Below are 24,556 nucleotides of genomic sequence, written 5' to 3'. Positions count from 1 at the left end.
TCTAGGTCATTCAATCTGCTGAGTGTTATCCACCTTTTCATAGCCAGCTCTGCACTAGGAATACATGCATTCCAAATGTCATCGTAGCTGGTTTCTGAAGTGGTCTGTCAAACACCATTTTTTTCTGAGAATACTCTTAGTAAAAGATCCAGCTCTCATTTTCTATTTTAAACAGAAAAAGGCAATGAAAATTTCACACTTCATAGGGAAGAGAGAAAAATACTATTACAAAATGTTGAGGCTGCTAGAGTCTTATTTTCAGTTTGATTTTCAAACCATCCCCAGCAAAGGACAGGTGTGTTCCATAGCATTCATCACATGCTAAACCTATTGATTTGAAATAAATGTATGAAAGATGAAAACTTCAAAAGCGATACTTCAAATGTTTTTTTATTTGAATATTTAAAAAGACAGAAATATGTCCTGTGTTTGACTGTTCAGCTTCAGTTAAAACTTTTACTGGTATGCAAACAAGAAGAAAAGTACTTAAATGTCTATAACAGACATCTGCATTTGTAACCAAATTAACATCAAAATTTTGAATTAAGAAAATATATTGACATCAAAAAAAGGCTTCCTTTAACAACAGATTTCTAACATAATACACATTGATTTCAGTCCAACTTTTAGATGTGATAAAAAATTAGAACATTGTTATAATTAGTTCAGGGAGAACTCAGAAGTAAACTTACTTAATTTATTTGCATAAATTGACATTCTGTTATCTTTAAAAGCAAATGCAAATTGGTTCTGTCTGATATGATGATGGTTATTTGGCTCAAAAGTGCTTCAATTTGCGTAGCAATCTGGTGTCGTCTCTGCAGTGAGGCGATCCCAGGTAACATACAAATCCTGAATTATTCCAGAAATTAGTATGTTTAAAGCATCAATTTAAGTGCTAATTGCAGTAGTAATGAGAAAAAGCAGTACTACTGTGAGATTTGCATCTACTGCCCCATCAGTATGCCTGGAACGGCTGCTGACTGGCAGAGGATTTGGCTGCTAATTAAATAATTGTATGCATGGCAGTGTTCTCGTCTGATTCAATAGATGAAGATTAATCCTCAGATAAATATGTTTGGCTGGTATTGAAATGTCTTAGCAGTTTCTTCAAAAATAGGTTGTGTGTATGTGGTGTGTACATTCACACTCTGAATGACTCTATGCCTCTATATGTCTATGTTTGTAAATACAGATGCATGTAAGAGGGAAAAACATAGTGTCTTGGCATCACACAAGAAGAAAATTTTATTTCCATTAGCTGGGAATTGCCGTATTGGGAATAGCAAAGCCATGACTATATTGTGTATGTCATTACAAATATGAAAACCTTTATATAATACGTTGTATTTTTTTCAGGGAAAAAAAACTTTTGTAGTAACTTGCACAGAATTAAAATTCATTTTGAGACTGCCTGTTGAGTGTCTTCATATGTAAAGTCTTTCAGCACTCACATAGGCAGGGAGAGAAAAACAGAGAAAAGAATTCTTTAATAGTGAATGCATCTGTATATTCTTTCTATAAAGAGAGAATTATCAGAGTACAGAGTTTAAGCCCAGCCTTCTGGCTCCAGACATGAACAGTGTCAGATAAAGTGGTAAGTATGCCACTAAATTGCCCAAATCATTCTTTTCCTAACAAATCCTTTACTTCTCACTGAAAGTATAGTGAACCCATATCTTAAACCCGTTACTATCAGGAAACTGGTGAGAACTGCTTGAGCTTTACATAAATTGCAGGCAGACAGGAAAAGGAAAAAAATTCACATTTGGAAAGAAGAAAATGCCTTTTAAGCACATTGATAATTAATTTTTAAATAGCACTCTTGAAGCTGCTCATGGATTTGGAATATTAGGCTAGGTCCTGGGGAGACAGATTATTGGCAGAAATACTAATCATGCTGCCAAAGGTTCATGAAGAATTTCTTATGTGATTATGATTTAAATCTATGTATGGGCTTGGTAGGTAAACATATAGTATATATGTACATGCACATATTGGGCCTGTTGACATATTTAAAAGGAGGTAATATGTGCTTTTGTTCTCCTATACAGCAAAAAAAACCCCAGTAAAATTGCCAAAAAATAACTAAGTAACATGGGAGCCTGAGTTTAGTTTTCCAAAGGTTAGTGTTATAATTCTAAACCTCATTGAAAGTCAGCTGGGCTTTAAAAGCTGGCAGCCTAAATTCAAAAACTATTTAGACTAACCCCAATCTTTGGTCAAAGCTCTATGTTTTTTTCAGTGATTCATTCTGAATCATATATCTTTTACAAATCTTTTCCATTTTCTAAGTCACTTAGACACTAGGCACCTTTTAAAATATTAAGTTGATGTTGACATTATCAAAAGAGAACAAATAAACTTCAATAATGTAAATAAATATTATCTGTACTGTAGTATTATCTACTTTTACTCTGGAAGTATTTGTGTTGCTATGTTCTTTTCATTTTCAGCTGCTACTACTTGACTTTTTTCCTTGGTGAGAAAAGCATTTCTTCATTACTCCACATTGCATGGATGATCAAAAGACAGCCTGCTGTTCATACTGTATCAATGATCAAGCAGTTCTAACTTGGCCTTTAAGTTTCAAGTACACAAGGCCTGTAAAATCAAGGAATCATAGAATCCTTTAGGTTGGAAAAGACCTTTAACGTCATCAAATCCAACTGTTAATGACCGGATTACATATTACATCTGCTTTCTTATCTAATTAGAAAGTTACTCAGAGTTACTTCGATTTGTTTGCATTGTGAAAGCTACATGAGGGCATGACAGCCTTTGAGAAATGGTATATGGTTGGGTTGTATGGTATAAACCAACCCAAATCACAGTCTTCACCAAACTGTGGGGAAGGTTACAGGTAATTCTACTAAAGGAGTTAATACATTGTGATCTCTGCTGAAATTAAACTTTGTTCTAACATATTTGTCACTGTTCTTGTCATCTTAGAGAGTACACGTAAAATTTTTCAAGTTAAATGATGTCTAAAGTATGACCAAAGATTGGTATATATTAGGATGCCTCTCCTGAGCACAGCAGAAGTAAACTACTTAGATCCACAGAGACTCTCCCAGAGTAGCTCTGTAGAGTTTCTACAGTAAGGTTCTTCTTAAAAACCTTTACATTAAACATAAAATCATTTCCCAGTTGAGATGGAACTACTCAAGTTGTCATCCAGTGTGATCTGGAACTGGTTTTAGTAGTCTTTTGTTAAATGTATCAAAGTCCTGGCAATAATTAACTCATTAAGAATGTCAGTGTGTTTTTAAATCCTTCTTCAAAGTGCTGCCTTTTTTTCCCCTTTTCATTTCAGAACTGGGACAGAGAGGGATATATTTTCACGTAAAGTTCTAGCTGTTTAGTTTCTGTTACAATTTTCCTGTCCTTTCTCAGCTCAGACGCCTTAAGAATACCAGTGCAATTCATCCACGTCCCCTGCTTTTGCACTGCAGTTCCTGAGCATTCACAGCTGGCCCTCCTCACCTTCTCCATTGAACAGACACAGCTGTTCATGCAGCTCACGGAAGAGGAAAGAGAGAAAGAGAGATTAGTTTTTAGCTTAAATCAGTTTTCTCATTTAGTTCAGCCGGGCTCTGATAATGCAGCCATTTTAATCCAAATAAGCCTGTGCTGCAGCCTAAATAGGCAGTCCTGCCCTCCCCGTGCCGTTTTCACCTCCCCTGACCCAGCTCATCGCACAGCTGCACAAACGCTGTGTTTGGTTGGGGCGAGGAGGTGGGAATGAGCATCTGGGGACAGGGGAGGAGGAGGGATCATACCAACCTCTCTCGCTGACAGTCAAAATGGCCTGTAGCCAAGTGGCGACGTGAATGCTTGTGCCCAGCAGGGGAGGAGGCTGGACCACTTCTCTCAGTGGCACTGGAGGTTCATGCTTATTCAGAGTCACAGGATTAGAGAATATGCTTCCACAATCGGCTTTACACGGATGTAAGTTCACGCTGTCACCAAAATGATTAGCAAGATGATCCATCTCGGTGCACAATCCCAGCACAGTAATGCCAACGTACCAGTGATGGAAAGGGGACAGCTAGCTGGTGGGGGAGACGCTGGAGACAGGGACAGCACCACGGCAGTGCAACCTTAGGTTGGCTCACCCTGTCTGCTGTATCCCTTATTGTGTATTGACATATACTATAATTGTTAGCGTGACTCATGGCAATGATGTCTGCAAGAAGCAAACTGTGCTTTTATTAGGGCTCTAGGCCTTCCCGCACAGAAAAAGTAATCAGACACATCAAGCACAATCTAAATGAAAATACATTTTGTTGAAACACAAGGTGATCAAACCAATACTTAAAAACTAAAATATGCTTTAGCGTTTTTCCATATAAAACATTTCTGTTCCATGATAGTATGCGACAATGCCTACCCTCTTCATTCCCACAAGTTCCCATTTTGGCATCTGATGGCTCTGTACCAAGATTGATATTCTTCTTTCCTTCTTCTATTTCCCACCCTCTAGCTTTTCATATATGCCGATTCCTGTTTTGTTCTGGGTGTGGAGGGGAACAGCAGCAGGGCAGAGAGTGGTTCTTGGTCTTTTGGTTTTTTTTCCTTCAGTGTCAACCTCATCTATCTTTTTCAGCCATAGTAAGGCCACAAATCACTGCCTTCATTCCACAGCCAATCCCATGTCTTTTTCCTAACAAATTTCATTGAGTGAACATGCTTATTTTCTTTTTTACTAAATGAAAGCCTGCATTGCTCCCTTCCATTTTTGTCACAGCTTCTCAGAGATGCTTTTCCTTGTCTGATAGAGACCAAAATGAGAGATACTTAGGGCTGCATATTCAGGATGCCTTTTTAAGGTCAAGAGAGTGTCATATTCAGCTATGCAAGATGTGTTCTCTAACAGTTCTCTGCACAAGGATAGAAGAAAGTTGGACCTGTTGCAGTTCAACAGAAACCACTGAGACTTAAAATTCCTCAGGAGGATGCTAAGAAGGAGAGTTCATGAGGAAAACCTAAAAAAAAAAATAGGGATAACTTTGGATATGCAGTTGAACTTTTGGTTAATTATCTGAACTGATCCTCTGAACTCTCTGAGGTTTGCCTATTGCTAATTAGGACTGCAGTGGCTTGTTCTTTATGGATTATGCTAAGGAAGTTTAATTTAAAACTTAATTATACTAGTTTTTAAGTGGCTTATAGGGAAAAAAAGTACTTTAATCGGGAGCAGTAAGGAATTTTTTCTGTGTTCAGACATTAGTAGTCTTAGTGAGGCATGTGTAACGTGCTTGAGGAGTTTCACATTTGTTTTATTTGCTAAGAAAGTAGCGTAAGAGATTAATAAAAAGTATTTTATGCTTATGATTGGATAAAAATTATTTTATACTTATGATTGAGAGTCATATAATTATATATGACATTCTAAAACACAAAAAATATTAATATAGAATAAATATGTAGACTGCACATTGAATTGTTATTGTTACAGTGACAATGATTGTATAGATTGTTCTGTAATCCGCAGGGATCTGTTTTTTCCACAGGCTTGGAATTTCTTGTGTCGTTTGCCAATTCTAAACGTCAGTCTGAGCATTAAGGGAAGTTGGGATGACCCGGTTCAGCCACAGAATGAAGTACCTGTTCCTTCTTTGACAACAGACACACGAGATGACAAAAAATGGATCAAATTGCATGCTGATCAAGAGTATGTGCTCCAAATAAATCTGCAGAGAACCCAGATGGGGTATCAGGTAGATTATCATTTCTTTCCCAATGATACATTTATATTATATATAAATTTATTATACATCAATTAAGCTTTATACAGCATAACAGGGGTTTTTATGGTTTAAGTATTATTTGAGTTATAAACACTTCCAAAGACTTTTCTGTATAAGTAGTGAAGCAAAAGTTTTTTTTTTTCAGGTTGCAATAGGATAGTAAATAGGCTCTTAAGGTAAAATCCTAGACCAATTCAAGTCAATGAAAAAAGTTCAAACTAGTTTATAAGCTTCCCGGTTATATTCCCAGGTGCTTCCAAACTGCATACCAGTCTCATACCTATAAATATGTTTCTACTCATAACACATCCTCAGGCCTTAAGTTAGGATGTTTTCCTTATGTTTTACACGTGATGCTTTTTTGAACAGCTCCTAGAACAACTTTCACATACAATTCTTTCTCACACCTACACTTCTGTCCCACCCCTTTTCCCAGTTTAAACATTGCCTCTTTGGCTGATCACCTTGTTGGACCCTCAGCAAGTCTTCATGTGCAAAGCCAGAAACTCCAACAGCTGCACAGGTTTTCACCTGCTCTGCCCCCAGCAGCAGTAACTCGCTGTACCTGCTTGTCAGCTCTTGGAAGAGTTAGACCGTGCCTCCTGCATTCACATTGGGCACTGCTGGCACTGTAGCTGTCATTTTTCTGTCGTTTACATACCATGACTGGCATATAGACCACCATGATTATAATTTTGCTAATTAATTTCTCTAACATTTCAAACAATTAAGAATTATAGTTACCAGCATTTTTGTTAAGGTATGAAGAAGAGCTCAAGGTACAAGCGGAGAACAGTTTTAGATGTTACTTCTGAGACTCTTCAGGCAATTTCATTTTCATAAAAATAGTAATGGAGATATATATGTTTTGTTGAAAATCCTGAAGTTATCTTACATTAGTTAAGAATTATATTTGAAAAGTATTCTTCTTTCCCCAAAGACTTCTTGTCCTGACTGCAGCAGGTTCACTGTAACTGCAAGGGGAAACTGTCTTATTTTAGGAAGGACAAAGAGTCAAAGCTCATCCATACATCATTCTATTTGCTGTGCCAGTTACCAACAGAGACTTTTCCTAACCAGAAGCCATGGAAAAGAAAGGAGCAGAAGCATTTCATTCAGTGATCACTGTTTTATAACCTCTCCTAGAATTTGATCCCTCTTTTGTAAGAAACAGCTGGATCAAACTGTTTCTAAAGCTTCATTGCTGTGGTGGTGCTTTTTCTTCTGTATAAATCTTCAGTAAAACCTTTCCCTCTACAAAACACAAAATGAATGCTGATTGAGTGTGCATCATTCTGTCTTCAGCTTCCAGCAGTAAAGTCACTGTCTTAAAGAATAACTGAAACAATCTTTCCTTTTGCTATATCAACCTCAGATAAATTCTTCTTGTGCTATTTTTGTCTTTGTATTAACCTTGGCTAATATTGTTTAGCTTTAAATAAAGACACTAGGTTTACAATTAACCCTTCTGCAGAAAATAGCATTCAAAATCTATTAGATTAAATTACAGAAAGGGAGCCCAATTTCCACTCAAGTTTTAGTGGTTTACAAAATAAGTGGAATTGTATCTCATAGTCTCGATTTTTATCTGTGGACTATGATTTTTCTTTTTTTTTTTAAACCCTTCATCTAGAAAGAAATAACAACAATATTTTAGTCTGGCAAAATTATAATCCTACATAACAATTCATAACAATGTGTTTTCAACATGTTTTTCCTTCAAGGAAGAATGGCATTTTGAAAAGGTGATTTCTAGTTTTCCTAAGCTGTTTCTTTTCCCCAACAGGGAAAGCAGGACAGTAAAGCAGTTGCTCCTCGATTCCCCAAAGTTAAGGATGAAGGATGGTTTTTGATACTGGGAGAAGTCGATAAAAAAGAACTCATCGCCCTGAAAAGAACTGGATATGTCAGAAATCGAAACACTGTTTCTGTTGCTTTTTATACTCCAGAAACTCCTGGAAAGTATGACAAATTTACAAATTAAGTTCTCTTAATTACTATCTTTTCCAAGTAGTCAGGACCTAATTTTCAAAGTAACAATTCTGCTTTTACATTTTAGGTGTATCTACACACTGTATGTCATGAGTGACAGTTACCTTGGCGTGGACCAGCAGTACGACATTTACCTGAAGATTGTGCCAGCAAGTACTTCAGCACAAGTCACTACGGAGGTGTCTGATGCCATGAGTCACCTGGCTCTGAAGTAAGGCCATCTGTCAGTCAAAAGCCCAGTCAGTCGAAAGAACTAAGACATCTGGTCATTCTGCGACATCCAAAAATGCATTTGCCTTAGTGGAACCAACTTCAAACCTCAAGACAACTAGGAAATTGAAAGTGACTACTGTATTGACTCTGATGACACAGAGTTAGCCACAGTGGCCTTACTCCTTTAAGAAGACTTGTCTTTTCTTGTATCATCTCTCTTCTTTGGGAAGTCATTTTGTTAACTGAATTTTAACACATCAAAATAAAAGACTGAACGATAATGTCATTTATGCAAATTCAGGGCTATCATCTTCACTTTGAAAAGTGTTCTATAGCCTGTGTATTAATGGCATTTAAATAGTCATCTTTTTTAATTTATAGGGAAAAATGCAAAATTTGATCTAAGAACTGCTGAAAATATTGATGGATGTGTTATATTTCAGTTTTAATAAAAATATGTGCATAAGAACATTTTGTATTGCATTTTTATGTGCAAAATATGAGAGATATAGTAACAAAGTCCTCCTATGCATAGTAAATTTTGAAGATGATAATCTAAAGGAAATTTTCACATATTTATATTAATTATATAAGCAGTAAATGGGGTTATAAAAGCAAGCTAAGTAGTATTAACGTATTTCCAGTGTAGCAATGAAGTAATTTATATAACTGGATAATAATTACAGTTTACCTTTTACAATTATGTACATACATACACACACACACACACACACACACACACATATGTTACAGACTTACAATTTCCTTAGTGGTTTTTCCTGAATTTTAAAATTGGGAGTCCTGTTCTTGGGCTCAGTGATAAAGTTGGTGACTGTGTTCTACAAAAAAGAGAGTGCAAGGCTTCAAAAATAGGGTTTGCAACAGGTGGCTTTAAGAGTTCTGCCAGGCAATAATAGGTACTGCCTAAGAGGTGCCAAGCTCAGTGATAGTACCTGCAAGACATAAATCTGAAGGGAGAAGGTAGTAGCATCTGTCTCCTACCCAACAAAAGTGATGAGTCTACACATACTGAGGCCAGTCCTCAACCTTAAGAGGATTTAAGATGCTGACCAAGCACTTGGAGGCAACTTACATCAATGCATCTTTGTTCCGATAGACTAGACCTTAAACTGAGTATTACTAATTGCTGCATTTGCTCAGCTTTTCATTGAGCTGATAAGGATTACCTCACTGAGGGTTCATTTGGCTGTCATTTCCGTTGTATTTCACCAGACGAAAGAATACAGCAGAGTTGTTGCCTGGAAGCTACACAGGAAAAAAATACACTGGTGATGCTGCACCCACATAGAATCACAGATGTCTGAGTTTGGGAGGGACCTCTAGAGATGGTCTGGTCTAACCTCTCTCCTCAAGCAGGGCTGGTTGCCCAGGACCACATCTCCAAGTATGGAGACTCCACCACCTTCCTGGACAACCTGTGCCAGGGTTTGGCCACCCTCACAGTTAAAAAGTGTTTCCTGCTGTTCAAGGGAGACCCTTCTGTGTTTCCATGTGTGCCTGTTGTCTCTGGTCTTGTCACCAGGCACCACTGAAAAGATCCTAGCTCTGTCCTTGTTAACATCTTCCAATCAGATATCCATTGAAAAGATTCCCCTGAGCCTTCTCCAGGCTGAACAGTGCCAGCTCTCTCAGCCTTTCCTTACATGAGAGATGCCCCAGTCCCTTCATCATCTTTTTTGTGGTCCTTTGCTGGACTCTCTCCAGCATGTTCATGCCTCTCCCCCAAACCAGACACAGTGCTCCACTAGTGTGGCATCACCAGTGCCGATCACCTCTCTTGACCTGCTGGCAACACCACACTGCAGCAAGTAGAAGGCTGGCTGATTTCAAGGTGTCAGTAGTTAACCATTAATTCATTTCATTATATCCAGCACCTCTAAATCATGAGAAGCATTTTAAGGTAATCAGTTATGTAGCCGAGTGTTTTCATCACCTGGTGGTGAAAAATATTTTAGTATTAGAGGTAATATATTACCTGTAGAAATGTGCCTAAGAAAGTGGGACAGTAACAGAAGAAGTTGTGACTATATTTACAGCTGGCTAGATGATACAATTGCCACCTTTGCCATTTAGACTTTATCAATATAATATGGTATTGTGTCACAGAGCAAACTGACTTTTTAAATTGGTAGGCAGTAGTTTGGTTATTCACACAGTTTCTTAGTCCATTTTTAAGAGACTTGTTTCATGTAGTCCATAAGTAAATTTTCACAGAAATTAAGTCCTTTCTTTGGAAAAATTCTTGGCTGAAGAAATGTATTGTCCCTCAACAATTTTAATTAATTAGGAAAAAGAACTATGCCACAGTCAAACAACATACCAACATAGTGACGCTAGCTCTTGTTGCTTTATAAATGTACATCACAGAACAGTCCAACTGCAGAGTAGCAGACAATAGCTTATAGTATTCTGTATTAATCAATTAAAGAGTTTCTGTAATGTCATTTGTACCATTTGTACTTTGGTTTGGAAATACTGTATTTCCTAGCATATTGGTTTTAGAAATAGTTTGATGAAATTTCTAAATAACATATTTGAAACTTTTTTCCCTTTTAAAAGTATTGTATTCATGAAGACAAAGTCTGAAGTAATATAGAATGAATTTAAGCAAATTGATTAGAATCAGTATTTAGCTGAAAAATCCAAGAGAAAGAATTCTGATACATTTGAAACAGCTGCTAAGAAGGAACAATGAATATGTTCAATCCAGTGATACCTCATGGTGAATAGCTGTCTAACAAAAGTATGAAAACCTAACATGGAATAAATAAATGTTAAAAAAAGGATATAAATACTTCATTGATGTAATTATCACCATTATGGATAAATGAGCAAAGTAACAGCTTATACAGATAATTTTAATGCTCATTGCAATTGCAAGCAAGTTTTTATTTTTATTCCCCCCTCCCCTTTCTAGGAGCGCAGTTAGTGCACACCTGCTCAGGTATGGATGGTATTTCTTCCAAAACTTGGAAAGAACAACAAAAAACAGGCACATCCTGTATATTGAAGTCTGCCTCTTTGATTTCATAATTTCATCCTTTCCCATCATACCCTGTCCTAATCCAATGATAGCATCACAGCAGTTCAGCAGGAGCTGGAGTAGGTTCGGGTATGTACCACCATCCCTCATCTCTTCTGAAGGAGCTCTTACAACACAATCTGTTGGTTAGAACCTTACTTAATATATCAGTTCTAATCCAGGTACTGAATGTCTTGGGGGCACCGTGAAGCCATCCTCACTACTGCAGGTCTTTTTCTGTTGTAAATTGAACCTTTGGAGGCCCTGGTTTCACCCAGATGAATTCAAGGGGTTTTGCTGCTGAGCCAAAATTCCCCTTCCTTATCATCAGTTTGCTTCTAGAGGCCACCTCCAGATGGTCATCCTGAAGAAAACTTTAGGAAGTCTCTTATAAATCTTCACCCTGGAGCTAGTATAAGATTTGAACATTCACAGAATAGGCTGCATTTAGAGAAAGGTAAGTTATACGATTCCAATTTCCTAGTTCTGGGGGTATTCCTAAAAAAAAGAAAACATCCCATGTGCATCTGCCCCTGCTCATCACAGCCTGAGTCCAAATTCGTGTCTTCCTCCCTCAAGAAAAAGAGACTGTGGTATTTTTAAGATGGTTTGATGTACTAGTCAGACAAGCATCACTTCTATGTGAAGAGGCTTATTTACTAATGATAGGTGTTGAATCATCACTGTCTTTCCCTCCCTCCACTCCTCACATTTAGGGTAGACTTCCCTTTAGCTCCTTCCACTGCCTTTAAAACATACAATATCACCTGTTCAGAGACATTATCTGTATTAGTGGCAGTAAATTATCATGGAATTACTTGAGCTCATCTTTCTGTGTTGTGGTATATACACTATTGTAGCCTATGTAGTAAGAACTAAATAGGGCAAAGTAAGGCAATACAAGCAAACCATATATGTTTGTTCCACAACCTGAAGGTCTCCAGCTAAACTGCACATTTTGGCCTTGATTTAGCTGCTTACTCTATCACCTGTTTAGTCATAAGTATGCAGTTCAGTTTCTTAACTGCATCTAATGAAATTTAAAATAACCAAAGAAATTCCAGCTGCCACTCCAAAAGACAGGAAGTCTTTCATAGGTCATGTGTCACTTCTATTGTCCCCCCATCATGGGGGTGATTATCATGAGGTGGATACTTAGATACTCAGTCTTAATTAACTAATCAAGCCCATGCTATTTTGTAAGTCAGGAGAACCATAAGTTTTCAAAACTCTCTCTTCCAGCCAATTTTATGAGAAGGGAGAATTCTCCTGCTTAATGAAAAATACTTTCTGACAAAAGGTTTGGATGTCAGAATAGGATGCCCAGACAGATAGACCTACAGAAAGGCTAGTAGGGCTGCTGCTGCTAGTGGTTACTCCCATTTTTACTTACTATGCCTCTTCTATCAGCTGTGTTGGATTCCCACCTATCTATTTAAAATCAAGTCTTCTCAGAGCACACTGCACTTCAGCAGGTGGTGCCAAGACTTATGTCCACAGAAATTTTGATGCACATTTTTCTGACGTGATTTGCAAAAGCTCATGAATGAACAAACTGACTTTGTTGCTACTGTCATGCATTGGTAGCAGTAAGAGGTTAAGCTGCTTTCATGCAGTGAACTTCTATATTATAAGAAGAATATTATTCTCTGGAAAATAATCATACTGCTTGGACTAAATGAGTCTCTTCATAAATAATTCCTACAGATAATATAATTCCTATCTAGACAAAAGGGATTAGATTTATAGTAAACAATTCTCCACAGTGATTAGACTATCTTGTAATTAAATATGCTTACAATATATCTTGTACTTAGATCTTCTAATGAGCTCCATACTGCATCCAACAGGATTTGAATCCAGGATTCTCAAAGTCTCTCTTCAGCATCCCTAACCCTAGAAAATCGCAACCACCTTCTCTGCTCATGTCTCCTCAGAAAGAAGGAGCATTAAAGCTTCACTAAGCCTATGCATTAGGCTTCACTGCTGCTTTTTCCTGCAGCTTAGTCTTGTCCTATCAAGACTCTCAATAAAAACATGTACCTGAAATAGAAGGCTTGGATCTTTCCTTGCAGAAGATCCATACATGACAAAGATCACACAGATGAGAAGACAAGATGGAGATCTCACTGAAAATATCACATGACCACTCAGGAAGGTAGGGGTGCCTAAATCGAGACTTTACAACAGAAATGAGGACATAGAGGGAAAAGAAATTAAATACAGACATTGGCTATTGTTCATATAGAAAAACCATGAAATAAAGAATGAAAAGTGTTCTGAGATGAATATTATCATTCCAAACAATAAGATGTCCACTAATTGTAATGATAGCAGAGGTGAATTGGGCATTTTTGAAAAATCACGCTCTCAATAATGTGATACATGTACAAATAGTTATAAAATTTATTTATAAAGTTTTTAAATAGTTATAAAACTTTATGCTATTAACTACTGGCAAGAACAGTGGTAGAAAAGGGACTCTAGAAATATCACCATCTTTTTCTAACTACACTCTAAATCTCTACATAAAATGTGATAAACAGCATTCTTCACAGAGTAGCAAATTTGCACCTTGGATTGGAAGTAACTCAGTTTCTATCAGGCAGCGCTAATGTGGGAAAATTAGGCTTACGTTCTTGGCAGCAGTACTTTCTTCTAGCTAACAGGATGAAATTGTTTCAGATGCCAATAACACATGGTGAGTTCCCATTATGTATTTTTCAGCAAATCCAACTAATTAGGAACTAATTATGGGTTGTGGTAGCACAGTAAGATCAAGTTCTGATAAACTGTCATCTTTGTAGCTGTGGAGATTCTGCAATTAAGCCTAATTTTATTGTCTCAAATGCTGGCAATGTCTAAAGGCAGAGCTGGAAAAAACATCCAGAGGACTCTGTCTTCTGTCACCTCCATTAAAAGGCCCCTTCATAACAAGATTAATCCCCCCTTTATTTTTTTGCTTTTTTGCCCTATCTAAAACACAACATAAAACTGGCCAACTCTGTACCAAGAGAGATTAAGTGACTATTTACCAGTTTACACCAGTTTGGCATGGTTCTGCCCTGTCCCACGCCAGCCCTACTCCCCTGCTCACAGTCTCCCATGTTGGACTTGGACTAAGCATTCTGGGATAGAACCTTTGAGGGAATTTCATTCTCTGTTTATAGGAAACATAGCAAAGAGGAAGTCCTGCTCCATGATTAGGTTCCTGCAAGGTACAGTCTACAAATAAATGCATAAGGCCCTACTGTGCTAAACTCAAAATATGATGCAATATTACTTCAAGAATATTTTAAGCAAATAAGACAGGTGCAAAATATGCCCCGCAGTTAACTGTATGATTGAGGCAAATGCCAATCTAATTTTAGATTTTAATTCTAAGTGACTTGATTCAAAGAGGGAATGAGCTACTCTGGGAACTGAGGGATGTGGAGATTTCTCAGTTCTTGGCAATGAAATGCTCAGAACTGATGGAAGTGAAATAGTTATGGGCCATATCCACACACATAATACACATCTAGTCGCGTACAAGTTTTGCCTTTGTGCCTCTCATATATGTTTACTTGACTCCTACATGCAAACACTGACATCTGTCAGCCTCATCCTTATGGATATAAGGAAAACAGGTGCTCTCCTCTTCTCAAGAAAAGATAGCCTCCATAATTTACATGCAATAGCACGTGCATCAGAAGCCTTCACAAAGACCTCTTAGCAAAAGGTTTATAGGTTGCAAGACACATTCACAGAGGTTGCAAGTCACAGGACTTTATTTTCCCCCAGTTATATATAGTTACAGTGCCATCTTCTGCAATGCTCCCCAGCAACAAAGAAGAAATCACAGCTAGGTAAAGTTTCTGAAACTTTTGCTAACAATTTTTGCCTCTTGTTGATAAGCTAAACACAGAAATTGTCACCAACAGATAAATATCCTTCATAAAAGTTGCTTGGGGTTTTTTTATGGTTTGGTTTGGTTTTGTTGTGTTTGGTTTGGGGTTTTTTGTTTTGCAGTTGTTTGGGGTTTTTTTATGACATGTCAATATCTTGACTAGCCAGACTGCAATAGTAGAGGACTTTTGCCCTAACACTGTTGATAGTCTCCAGGTTTTACCTTCACAGCATGACACACCTGAGGATTGCTGCAATAGCACCTTCATCGTGTTCAGTCTTATGAAAAGCCTGGCCATGAAATTAAAACTTGGAGAAAATAGAAATAAACTTGCTCAGCAGTGTGGGTTTTTTCTTGCATCTATATTCATCATCTGATTACTGCAGTCTCATTTCATAAGCCTACCAGACCTACAAGAATGGATACCAGCTAACACAACAGATTTTTTTGTCCCTAAAATGCTCGATACTTCAAGCTAGAAGCACAAGAAAGGAAATACCAACTGTAACCCTAAAAACTTCACTTAGACATCAAATTTGCAGAACACTTAATTTTTCAGTGAGTTACAGACTGTGTTACCTGTATGAGAAAGCAACTGAGAGCAAAACTGTCATCCTGTCTGAATGAAATTAATTGATTTTACCTGTTCTAGAATTATCTAGAATTAATCAATCTAATATTTAAACTATCTCTTAAATCATTTAAAAAAATAACTAAATTGTAAATTCAAGTACTTGTAATGGTAAAAAGAACTGACTTAATCAATTAATTCATCTAGTTCAACCCTAAAGAACTAATAAATCCTACTAATCTCCTAGAATAATGTCCATTCATAAAGCCATGAGACATAAAGCAATGACACTCAAACTCCTTAGGTGCTTAAGAGCAGGAGAAATGACATTTGGGTTATGCGAGCTGAATTAAGCAGAATCTTACTGTTGCAAAACAAAAGTCATGAGATAATGATTTTTAACTTATTGATGCATGGAAAGTGTTTTGGTTTTTTTGTTTGATTGGTTGGGTTTTGGTTCGCATTTGTTTTTCTGTTTAACTTTTTCAGGACTGAAGAGTGGGTTGTTGTGCATCACCTTTGGCATATAAATACAATCTGAACTTCCGTGAGAAACTGTCACAGAATGTGCAATGATAGGTCTTCCCTTATAATGCTGAAACCAAAATATCTGCATCAATGTTAGTGTTCTCAGGAACACTCTGAGAGAGACTGACACTAGACATTCAGTTCACTTTCTGTCTAGTTTGTAGGAGATGCTCAGGGTGGTGTCAGCATCTGGGCATTGCTCAACAACTCCTGTTTACAGAGAAAGTTCATGCCCTCTCCTCAGCCCTATAGATCCTACAAGAGGGGAGGCATATGACAACCTGCCAGGTCATACACCCAGAGGGATGCTCTGATGCGCTGTTTTGGGAACAGGAGAACAGAATAGAAACTAAATTTCTATTCCAAACTTAAAAGCACTTCAAATAACCTTTTCCAAAATTTTGCCAGGACCGTGGTCTTCAGAGAATTTTGACCTTAAGGGACCAAAAACTTTAGTAAATAAGGGTGTTTTTCTAGAACAGGTCCAGATGGATAGCTAGAATATTCTATTTTTGTAAACATTAAACATAAAAGGAGAAATCTCACCACAAGGATATTGATAAGAATTCTGAACACTTTGTTTCTTCACTTTAAAAACATGTAGTGCCTATTTAGTTGTCTGAAAGTCTTGGGAAACAGTTGGATTAGTTTAATCAAATCAGTGAAAATCTTTTGAGAAATACAAGTGCTTCTAAGGAAATGAACAAAACCTGGAAAGAAAACCCAACATTACATGACCAAAAAATACACTAAAGTTTCTTTTCTGTTGGTGCATTGCTCTTTTCCTTCAGAGACTGAAGAATGAAATACATTCCAAATATATATTATTAGCTGATTAAATTTAGTTTCTGCTGTTACTTTCAAAGGATTGGGTGAATAGACAGTAGGATTAGTATTATATAAACCTGCACCCAGACCTAGGACTCAAAGATTAATAGCTGCAGATTTTATAGTATTTCTAATTCAGGGATAAATTGTATTTTTTAGAATTGGAGGTGTAGGTAATGTCCTAAATTCTTAGGAACCATTGACTTTACAGACTAAGAAATCAGGACCATGAAATGATGAAATTAGATGGAGGAAAAAAAAATAAAAAAAAAAAAAAAGATGAGGAAAACAGGATAAGAATCCCATCTCCAAGGAGGAACAGAGCTTTGACTCCTGCAGACAGGGCTGCTGTGAGGCAGCAGTCCTGTTTGTTTTTATTATATTATCACTTCTGTTTTCATTACACCAAATAATTTTGGCATGATGGCACAGCATCCACAAAAGCATGCCTCTACCATTTACCTGATGATTAGGGCACATTAGGGGAAAATGTGGTCAGAAAAGGGAAGAAAGAACTGAAGGAAGGAATTTTGTATGCGAGGAGATGGGATAGTGGAATGCAGCTATTTTTAAACAAGAAAGCACAGGTCCTATGCCTCATTCTGAAAGACAGCAAGCTTCTATTTTCAGGGGAAGATTCCAAGTAATTTATTCTAAACAGAGAAGCTTATCTCCTGTAGTCTTAGGCAAGGTACCAAAGTAAGTTACAATTCTGTGTTCCATCTCTGTGCTAGACTTCCCTCTTCATAAGCAGTTAGACAGCCTCATTTGAGATACCAAATTTTCCACACTCATCAGATAGGGGAATTGAAGCACTTCACATCTTGAATTCTATTCTGGGTGCATTTACAGGTGAGATTCTTGCTAAAAAGCCTTTCTTAGGCTTTCTTGATATACCTAAGGAAGTTCATACTCTAAATTTTATAAACTATATTTATTCTTCTTTCAATTTTACACACTTGCACTCACAGCTCTCATGTTGTATCATACCAACTTGATGTTAAGAAAAAGTAGTCAACTTTAAAAACTGGTCTATTTCCTTACATTTGGAAGTATAGCATGTGACAGTAATAAAATAGGGTCAGTTACATCAACACTTCCCAGGGAAGGAAGAATAAATAGATTTGTGGTAGAATGCTATATGTATACAAATAATCATATAAATTGAATATTTTAGTAATATGAACATGTTACTTATTTACGCAAACATAACAAGCCATTGAAGCTTGCAGTAACTGCTGCCACTGCTACTGAAGTTACTCACTAAAACTAACATTCAGAAGAGAAATATTGGTTTGATTCCTTTGAAAGAGCAAAAAGATTACTGACTGGAATCAGATCACTGCCTATGATTTAGACTTATGCGTAACTGGAGAAAACAATCTCCTTTAAAATTAACATTCACTGCTTCATTTCTTTACTCACACCCCTTTATTTTCTAGAAATTGAACAGGCAATAATGAATGAGAATAACAACCATACTTTTTTCACAATCTTGATTTCATTCTTTTATCTGCCTCTTTTCTTTTCATGTAAGAACCCCTGTCCAGCTCAGATCACCAATGCAACATTGTTCTGCCTTCTCCAAAACATGAAACCTAAGGCAAAGCAATAAGATACAGAAAGAAGGTTAAATCAAGTAATTCCCTGTTTGAAATTTATATTTTTCCTAAGTCTTCTTCCTTTCCCATAATTATGACCAGTCGTCTGTTTAAGCCCTCACCTCACTTCCATTTCCAATCCTAATCAGTCTAGTATTGCTTTAGAGTGTCCCTGGTGGTGCAGTGGCTAAAACACAGTGTTGTCAACGCTGAGATCTGGGTTCGATTCCCGGTTAGGACACTCCCCGGGCAGATGGAGCTCGCTAGCCCTGTAAGGGAATCCATCTACGTCCTGAGGACCTCGCTGCCACCGTCCAAGCGTGCTTGGCCCCGGCAGATGAACCTCAGGATTAAAGGGTGTGCTCAGTTCCGCGCACACTGTGTCTCACCTAAAAAATCCAATGCGCAGGCTGGAAGGTGTAAAGACCTTCCCCGGTTCTTCGTTCGCGAAGAGACTGGCCATTACAGTATTGCTTTATTTATATCCTTTTTTCTCTTTTCTGTTGTGTACCTAATTTTCCCTTGTAGATAAAAATAAACACATGCACCTCAACAAGTTAAAAAATTTTTTTCTTACTACTGCTGCTATTCAGAACACCTTTTTCTGGGCTTTCTGTATTTTCCATTGCCTTTTCCATTTCTATGCCTTTATCTTCAAACTGGATACCAACATCTGACTTCAGCCTTGTTTTTGTTTTTTTTTTCAAATCACTTTTGCTTTGTGATCTGTTATAACCTTTCTTAGAGTAGTTTGGTTTTGATCCCAAGTGCTAGTCGCACTTTGTGGTAGATCAGGCTATTGCAGAAACTCCATGCCAGAGTCTAATTATAAGTTATAGTAAAAGATGAGCTAAGCCAAGACTCATTTTCTATCCATCCATTTAGTGTATTTGCTGAAGATTACTGCATGTTTTGAGCAATAGCTGTTTTAGACCTATCTTGTCTGCATGGGCAGAAAGAGGAAGAAAGCAGTCCTTGCCTTGGGCAAAGAGTTAAATGGTGTTAGACATCTTCTAAAGGTATCAATATGTAAATACAGATGCTATCTGGTAACACCTAGCATTAAGATTGGACTACCCCAGAGACTTCCATCTTCCTAATTTTGGCCACTCTGCTCTTGCACCTTAGAACACCATCCCTGACTGCACTTGTCCCTGGCCAAACAATCACAAAATCAGGAAGGATTTTTTCAGCCACACTTTCATTGTTCTTTCACTCATACTTGAAGAGGGATGAACAACACAAACCTAAGTCAGCTTTCATTTGACCAAGGAGATATATATTTTTTCCAAGGCTCTTCTACCATCTGAGGCCCTCAAGCAACAGCTGGCTAAGAAAACAGCCAGGCCACAAAGTGTGTACAGAAAACTTCATCTCCAGGGTTAATTTCAGCTAATGCTCTCCCAGTCATGAAGTAGCATGGAAACTGTCAAAGGCAAAGGTTGCTTATCATGTGACAGTTCAAGAACAGATTTCTTTCAATTTAGGTATAAAATAGCAAGTTCAAATATTCCACGCTCGAACAGCAGCAGTTGTCAGGCCCCACACGTGCACTGGATGGGATCATGGCACAGAGGGATATAAATCCACATTCTTCCGATCATAAATCAGTCAGACTGGCTGACTGACCACAAACAGGATGCCCATAGGACTGGGCTACTTTCCAGCTGCCCCATGATGAGATTCTCCTGGTGCATTCATCACTGTGAGAACCAAGATCATGGTCTGATTCCCTTGGATCTACTTGTGTTTTGTTTCAAACTGTTGAATATGGATATCCCATGATATTAAAAAATACACAGTTCCAATGTGCTGATCCTATACAACACTTCCCTTGACAGATCAATACACTTCCCACAAAAGATTTTATTTCTGAAATATTTTTTTAAAAAATTAAATACATTTGAAAACAACTTGCCTAAGCACATATTTGAGGCAGACAAAATAATTTTACTTCATGCTTATTTTTTATCTATGTTAAAAACAAACAAACAAATAAAAAAACAAGCACCCTATTTTTTTTTTTTTTTACTTTAAAATGAGGGGGAAACCCTATAAGAAGATCAGATATGGGGTACAATTTTTACACAGACCATTTCCAACATAAATGCTAGTTATTAGGTGTCATGTAGAGTCAGGAGTTGCCATGGAATCCATTTGCTTCTAAACCAGCTCCTCCTGCTGGAATACTTTCTCATTATTATTTCTTTCAGTAGCACAAAAGAGCTGGCTTACAGAAGAAATGTTATTTTAGTACAAAGTTTCTACTGTGTCTGCAATCAGACATGAAATTAAAATCTAAATTTGAAGCTATATTTCTGTTCAAGTGTAAAGCAACGTTACTGTGGTCAGAAGAACGAAATCATTGTAGACTTTTTATAGATTCACTGAAGCAGAGAAAAGAAATTATAGCTGAAGTCTTCCCATAAGTGAAAATAAATGTCATATCTGATGTCTACTGTTTACATTTTTGCTACATTATTCTCCCATTATGCTTAACATTTAACGTTTTCATACTAGTTATTCTGTGCAACAGCAGCCCCATTACCAGCCTAATTACTAATGTCCTGATATATAGAACAGTGTGTGCATGCTGAACACTGGGGTTATTAGGCCACTGAACTCACTTGTTGTGATGTCAGTTTCAATAGATGGATTTCAGAAGAAAAAATGTAATCATGCCTTCAAACTCTTGACACACCAATTATTGAGTTTCAATTCTTTTGTATACAATGTACTGCAGTGAGGCTGGAGGACAATACTGGAAAGAAACCAGCAATATTAGAAAACTATGTCACTGATTTGTAGCTTGGCATGTAAATACTTATTATTAATATTATTGTTTACTATAGACATTGACTAGCATTGCATCTGGAAGCCCTAAACAGAAATAAGATCCTATTGTGATCAAAACTGTATGGAGATACACACAGCCCTTGCCTCCAAGAGCTTATATTGTATGGTCCCAGCCTTGTAAACTGATCTGGGTAGATAGATTCTTGCACCCCTGTGGAGTCCCCCAGCCCTCCAAGGCAGTCCGAGCTTCCTGCATAACCTTCCTATATGGAAAAGTGGCAAGCAAGCTTTGGGTGCAGGGAGCCTGTACGTTTCTAATCCATTCCTCTTCTACTCTTTAGCAGTTGAACTGTGCCCAAACTGTCCACCCTCTTATCCAATTTCTGACCCTTCTTTACATCTCTCCAGATCAAGAATTCTGGTCCTGCTAGGGAATCAGAGGAAGCTCTGTGCCATGCAATACCCTTCCTTCTCCAGCCCTATGTTTTCTAAGGTCCCATAACTACAGATAGACTTCTGCGCCCATGGAGAGGTCTGTGGTACCTCTCAGGAAGCTCCCCAGAGTGCAACAGACACTGGACAGCCATTACCCTTAGAAAAGCAAAAGAATATAGACAAGCAGGCTAGAGACAGAGAATCCTTTGCCCTGGAGGGAAAGCAGAAGGGTTATTGGAGCCCTACAATGAATAGAAGCAGCCCAGTGTCAGTAAACAATGAGGGTTGGGCTGTGGGGCCGGGATAGGGCTAAGTGTCGACAGCCAGGACAGTCGGGCAGGAACCTCACTAGCCAGGGCCCACCCCACATTACCTGAGTGTGGAGAATAAGGTTGGCACAGGGGTGGAAGTTGGGCTCAGGCCAGAGCCAAGTTCATCAGACAAGTCCATAGTGGCAAGGCAGGTCCAAGGTCAAGGTGGGAAGTCAGTCTGTGGGGTCAGGGTCTAGGTCAACAGGATCCCTGGTGAGGTACGGGCACTGGACACAGAAACCACTATAGCCTGGCTCAGGCGAGCACTGAGGGCATAGCACGGAGGTGCCAAGTGAGGCTGGTCAGGGCTCTTAAGGCTCACTGGTGCACTCAGGGACCTTGACAACCTCAGTCTTCTTCTCATTCTCCAGTATGGCTGCACTGACAAGTGATTGGGTTCAGCCATGCACCAGGAGCATTTTGTGCTGAAGCCAAAATTAAAACCAGACTGCAATACCTCCTAAGGTTTTGGCACATTTCAAAAATGTGGCATTGATATCACCAAGCTATTGCCAGACCAATTCCTCGTTCATCTTACCAGCTAAATCCAGAGCAAGCAAGCCCTGGAACTTCCTCCTTACAGCTGCAAGTAGTGGACACTCCTCAGGAGAGGCACTGTGGGGAAAATGTCCTTTTAATAGGCTCTAGCTTCAGCTGGTTACATCCAGCCACCACAATATGTAAATGGAGTCCCACCATCAGTGAATAATAGAAATCAGAGTTTAGACAAAACACTTCAACAGTGAGGTAAAACTTACATAAAAAATAATAATTATAGGCATGTGACAAGCCTTGGGAATCACCCCTACTCCTCAGCAACAGATTTAGCATAGTCTGAAAGAGGTTGAAGCTGGATTCAAGCTTACAAGGCTGGTGCTGTTTCCCCATGCCCCCATCCAATATAAGCAATTGATCCCGCAGTGTTTTCCTCAAAGACATCATCTCCTCCACATCGTTTCTGAAGAAACCAGTTACAAACTCGTTCATACTTCAGTTGCAATAAGGCATCTATTCACCACATGGGGAACACAGAGGATAGTAGCAACAGGCTTGCAGAGCGCCCAAATAATTCAGAAAATGTTATGCGACAGAGCCGTTGTTCCCAGCTTAGTGCGCAACACTCATAAAAGCAATTAAACTTGTAACCACAAACAAGTGAGACTAAAACAAGAAAAGATCTTATTAAAACCCATGCAGAGAATGCTTCCCACCTTGCCTTTCAACAAAACTGTAAGCATCATTATGATTATGATACACACCAAGCAGAATGGGCACCAGCTCCAGAGCTGTCAGGCAGCCTCACATGCTGTGTCCCTCCTTTTTGGTCTGATCAAGCCTATTCTCTGAGGTGATAGGAGGCTGAAGACAAGAGTTTCAGAGCAGCAGAGGGGGGTGGTTCCTCTTGCTATTGATTTCATCTGAAACGGGCATGTGTTTTTTCAAAGCGAAGTGTGTCCTCAAGGCGGGTTAAACTGCTCTCCTCTGCTGAAACAAAGCAGTGATACAAGTCTATTTGTGACCTGTTAATTATCAGGTTGATAGTAAGAACAGACTGTGGAATGGATCCCACTATTTTAAGCATTATTCTTTGGGGTGCTGAAATTTAAACAGGCTCCTGCTGACAGATTTTCCCCCGACTAATGAAATAACTTCTTTGCTAATCAAAGCCAGGCCTTGGGAGAGGAGATTTTGGTGATAGCCAGGGGTTGGAGGAAGCCTGACATAGATCCAGCTACACCAGCATACGTGAACAAGCAGTATGCTGTTCAGTATACGTTCCGTACCTGAGGCCTAAGGGAGCCCACCCTCCCGAGGGTGGCCTTGCCATGAGCTCCTCTGGCTTGCCTTCAGCTGGAATGTACCCGGGCAAAGCTCCCACAAGGACGTTCCCTGTTTGGGACTGGGAGAGTGAAATCCAACATAGCATACCAAAGCACATAAAATACCGTGAAACGGACGTTTCCTCCCCATCACCCCCTTCACAGCTCAGACAAGCTCGGACTGCCCTCTCTTTTAGAGGTGAGGAGGCCAAGGTTCCAGGCAGGTGAACCTCCAAACTGGGAGAAGCGGGGTGGTCGGCATTGTATGGGCCCCTCCCCTCTCCTCGCCGGGCCCCCTCGCAGGTGAGGGGACACTAATTGGGGCGGCAGGCCCGCGCTGTGAAGCGCAGCGCTGTGCGGGGCGGTGAGCGCGGGGGGAGCTGCGAGGCGCCGCTTCCCGCGCTGGCGCCAGCGGCGCGCTCGTGCCGCGGGATGGCGCGGGCGTGGGGCGCTGCGGATCCCGCGTCGTGGGAGGGTCGGCGAAGGCAGGGGAGGGGAGGGCAGCGTGGGGTGCCGCTGCCGAGCCCCCCGAGAGCCCGCAACCGAACAAAGCCCTCGGCCGCCGGGAAGCGTCCCCCCCCCCCAGCCCCCGAAATGCTGCAGGGGCTCGGCGGGGCGGGAGCGCACCGGCATCCCGGCTCTGCCCTCCCAGGAAGAAGGGCCGCGGGGGAGCGGCGGCAGAGCCCAGGGCGCCCGCCCGGCTGCGCCTCTGGGGCAGAGCTGCCGCCGTGGGCGCTCAGGCCCCCACCTCCGCCAGGAGGAGGGAGAAGAATAGT

General features: G+C 39.3%; 1 protein-coding gene across 1 annotated transcript in view; it reads left to right on the top strand.

Moving 5' to 3' along the window:
• Positions 1–8,429, top strand: part of ASCC3 (activating signal cointegrator 1 complex subunit 3) — a 255,756-nt gene extending 247,327 nt beyond the window's left edge. The window contains exons 40-42 of the mRNA XM_027881455.1: positions 5,517–5,723; positions 7,540–7,715; positions 7,813–8,429. Of these exons, the coding sequence (XP_027737256.1) occupies positions 5,517–5,723; positions 7,540–7,715; positions 7,813–7,960 (531 nt within the window). The 3' untranslated portion in view covers positions 7,961–8,429. The remainder of the gene's footprint in view (positions 1–5,516; positions 5,724–7,539; positions 7,716–7,812) is intronic.
• The last annotated feature ends 16,127 nt before the right edge of the window (positions 8,430–24,556 follow it).

The sequence above is a fragment of the Empidonax traillii genome, unplaced genomic scaffold, assembly GCF_003031625.1.
Source record: "Empidonax traillii isolate 1590-97213 ecotype Southwest subspecies unplaced genomic scaffold, ASM303162v1 scaffold89:size1181294, whole genome shotgun sequence".
Taxonomy (NCBI): domain Eukaryota; kingdom Metazoa; phylum Chordata; class Aves; order Passeriformes; family Tyrannidae; genus Empidonax; species Empidonax traillii.
This window is presented reverse-complemented; position numbering and strand designations above follow the sequence as displayed.